General features: G+C 47.8%; 1 protein-coding gene across 4 annotated transcripts in view; it reads right to left on the reverse strand.

Annotated features, from left to right (window-relative positions):
* Nucleotides 1–2,500, reverse strand: part of grin1b (glutamate receptor, ionotropic, N-methyl D-aspartate 1b) — a 41,112-nt gene that overhangs the window by 9,023 nt on the left and 29,589 nt on the right. For 3 of the 4 annotated variants that reach the window (XM_036526961.1, XM_036526962.1, XM_036526963.1), the window contains one exon: nt 2,024–2,169. In XM_036526961.1, the coding sequence (XP_036382854.1) occupies nt 2,024–2,169 (146 nt within the window). Of the gene's footprint in view, nt 1–1,634; nt 1,689–2,023; nt 2,170–2,500 lie in introns of all 4 variants that reach the window. The other variant, XM_036526960.1, reaches the window with a different exon arrangement.

Genomic DNA, 2,500 nt, shown 5'->3' on the forward strand with positions numbered 1-2,500 from the left:
ATTAACAAACTCATTCCAGTGTCTTCAGAATTCCCATTCTTTAAAAGTTTGTGTGTCTCATCTCAGCCTGATCTAACTTAGCCTAGCATCTCTACCCTCTACTGCTCTAAAAATACTCACACAGCATGAATTTAGAAACTTTTTTCTGTCAGTCAGTGTATTAAGGACAGCTGCATATTTACAACATCAGTGATAACATTTTAATTGCAATTCAAGCAATATCATGTGATGTTCTTTGTCTAATTTCACAAAAACTGACATTTTCATCTAAAATCTAAAAAAACCTAAAGAGCAGTTAACCTAGAAAGAATGCTCTTGTTGTGTAAATCTGACTGCCTCAATAGATCCAAATGAATTTTGGTTGCAATCTAAGAGGGAATCTCCCTCACAGAATGAACGCCTTCCCCAGAGTTAGGACAGTACCATGATTGACCACTAGGTGACAGCCTGAGCAGGGTTGGTTCGGCTCCTGTTGATCAGCTGGTGAAATATTCAATCATTTCCCATAGTTACAGTGCTCTACTTCTCTCACAGAATGTCATGTTTCTGACTGTGTGAATCATTCAGAAACTTCCAGAACTGTGTGTGCCACATAGAGAAATGCTTGCTTCTTTAATGAATAGATTGCACACGCCTAAAAGTTTCAAATCAGACTTTCACAGCTGAAGGCAGCTACACAAAGCATAACCAGCATGGCTGTGACTGCTCAGACAGGAAATCTCTCAGCGGGGGTCGTGTTACTGTCAAACGCGGAGACTCTGAAAGACAGTCAGTCCAGCTTGGCCGTTGTGGGAACACCTGTCGCCTTTGATTCTGAAGGGCCCTTGGCATCCACAGGCATAAAGGAAGACACAGGGTAGATTAGTAGGGCATCGATCTGCTGACAAAGGACAAGAGGCCTTGATCCTGCCTGCTACCAGTGCTGCTATTCAGCAAAAGAGCAAAGCCCAGCATGCAGAAGTCTGTTTCCACGGCAACATCACTCACTTACAGCAGCAACCCCTGAGGGGGTGGGATCCCGCACGCTCTGAACCCCCCCCCCCAGGCTCATGTGCCCAGGCCGCTGCTAGGTAACATGATAATGCTGGAATTGCACTTCCTCTATAGGATCCTCGCCTCCACCCAGCAACACCCGTCAGCACTCACTCAGATAATTGACCTCTGACCTCCCCATTGTCACATCAGATGTTTCCCATAGTGCTTTGCTTCCACAGTGTTGCCTCCCAGGGGTGCTACTGCCATAACTGATTATCTCAGTTACTGTTAGCCGCATGCCTCATATGGGCATTATCTATCTATCTATGAGGGGGGGCTGTTATGATAATAACTCATGGTGATATTTACTAATATTATACAGCTTAATCATACTCATTCTCAAAAAACTACCATTTTGAGCTGTGTCATCATTATCAAAACTCTTTCCCCCACTTTCTGTGTTGCATCTGGCCTTGCCTGGCAGGTGACCTCAGCAGGCCGATATAACTGACCCCCTGCTAAAACTGATTGATGCCATGAACTGGAATGTAGCTTTGATTTGGATGTTTTTATTTCCAGCTCGTGTTGTCTTAGTAACTCCAATTCTGAGAGAGCGGATGACATGGCAACAGGATGGTTGATTTGGTTTGTTTACGTACTAATCTGGGAGTCCCGGGCTGGAGGCCATGACTCCCCTGAGCCTCCTTACTGTCCTGCAGGGCAGACAAGAGACAGGCGTCTGGTTTGAACCGCAGGGCTGCACAGTGCTGGAGGGCCCTGTACAGCCAGGTAACAGGCAGGTAACAGCCAGGTAAGAGGCAGGTAACAGGCCACAGAAAACCCCCCCACAGCCCCTATGTAGGCGCTGTGCACCCCCACCACAGCCGTGAGACATGGCCAGAATCCAGACAACCCACTTAAGAACAGTGTCACAGGTGACCTCTGACCTCTGACCCCATTTGGGGTCTATTCACACAGGGAGAGAGAGCTCTGTCACTCCTGCCTCTGTGGTCCTCTCTTTGTCCCCAGCAGAAGGTGGGGCTCATACCTGCAGGTTCTTCCTCCAGACGTTGACAGCTGCGAAGGCCAGCTGCATCTGCTTCCTGCGCGCATCCTTGTGCCGCTTGTATGCGATCTCGATGAAGATGAGGAAGATGCCAGCCACAATGCCCCCGGCAACCAGCATGAACACACCTGCAACAATGGGGTCTGTCAGCCTTCAGCCTTTTCCACAGTCACCCATATCTCCCACAGCCAGCCAATGAGAGCATCTCCCACAGCCAAAAAGAACACCACCCACACCTCCCACAGCGAATGAGAACACCAGCCACACCTCCCATGGCCAATGGCAGCATCATACACACCTCCAACAGCCAATGAGAGCAGTGACTACTCTAATATGTTTTATGTGAGATCAATGTGAGAGGGGTTATGAAAGGCATCCTGAAAGACTGCTACATCATCCTCAACAAACAACACCTGTTAACATCGAAAAATTACAACCAGTGACATCAGGGGAAAATGC

This window comes from Megalops cyprinoides, chromosome 4, assembly GCF_013368585.1.
Source record: "Megalops cyprinoides isolate fMegCyp1 chromosome 4, fMegCyp1.pri, whole genome shotgun sequence".
NCBI classification, from domain to species: Eukaryota; Metazoa; Chordata; class Actinopteri; order Elopiformes; family Megalopidae; genus Megalops; species Megalops cyprinoides.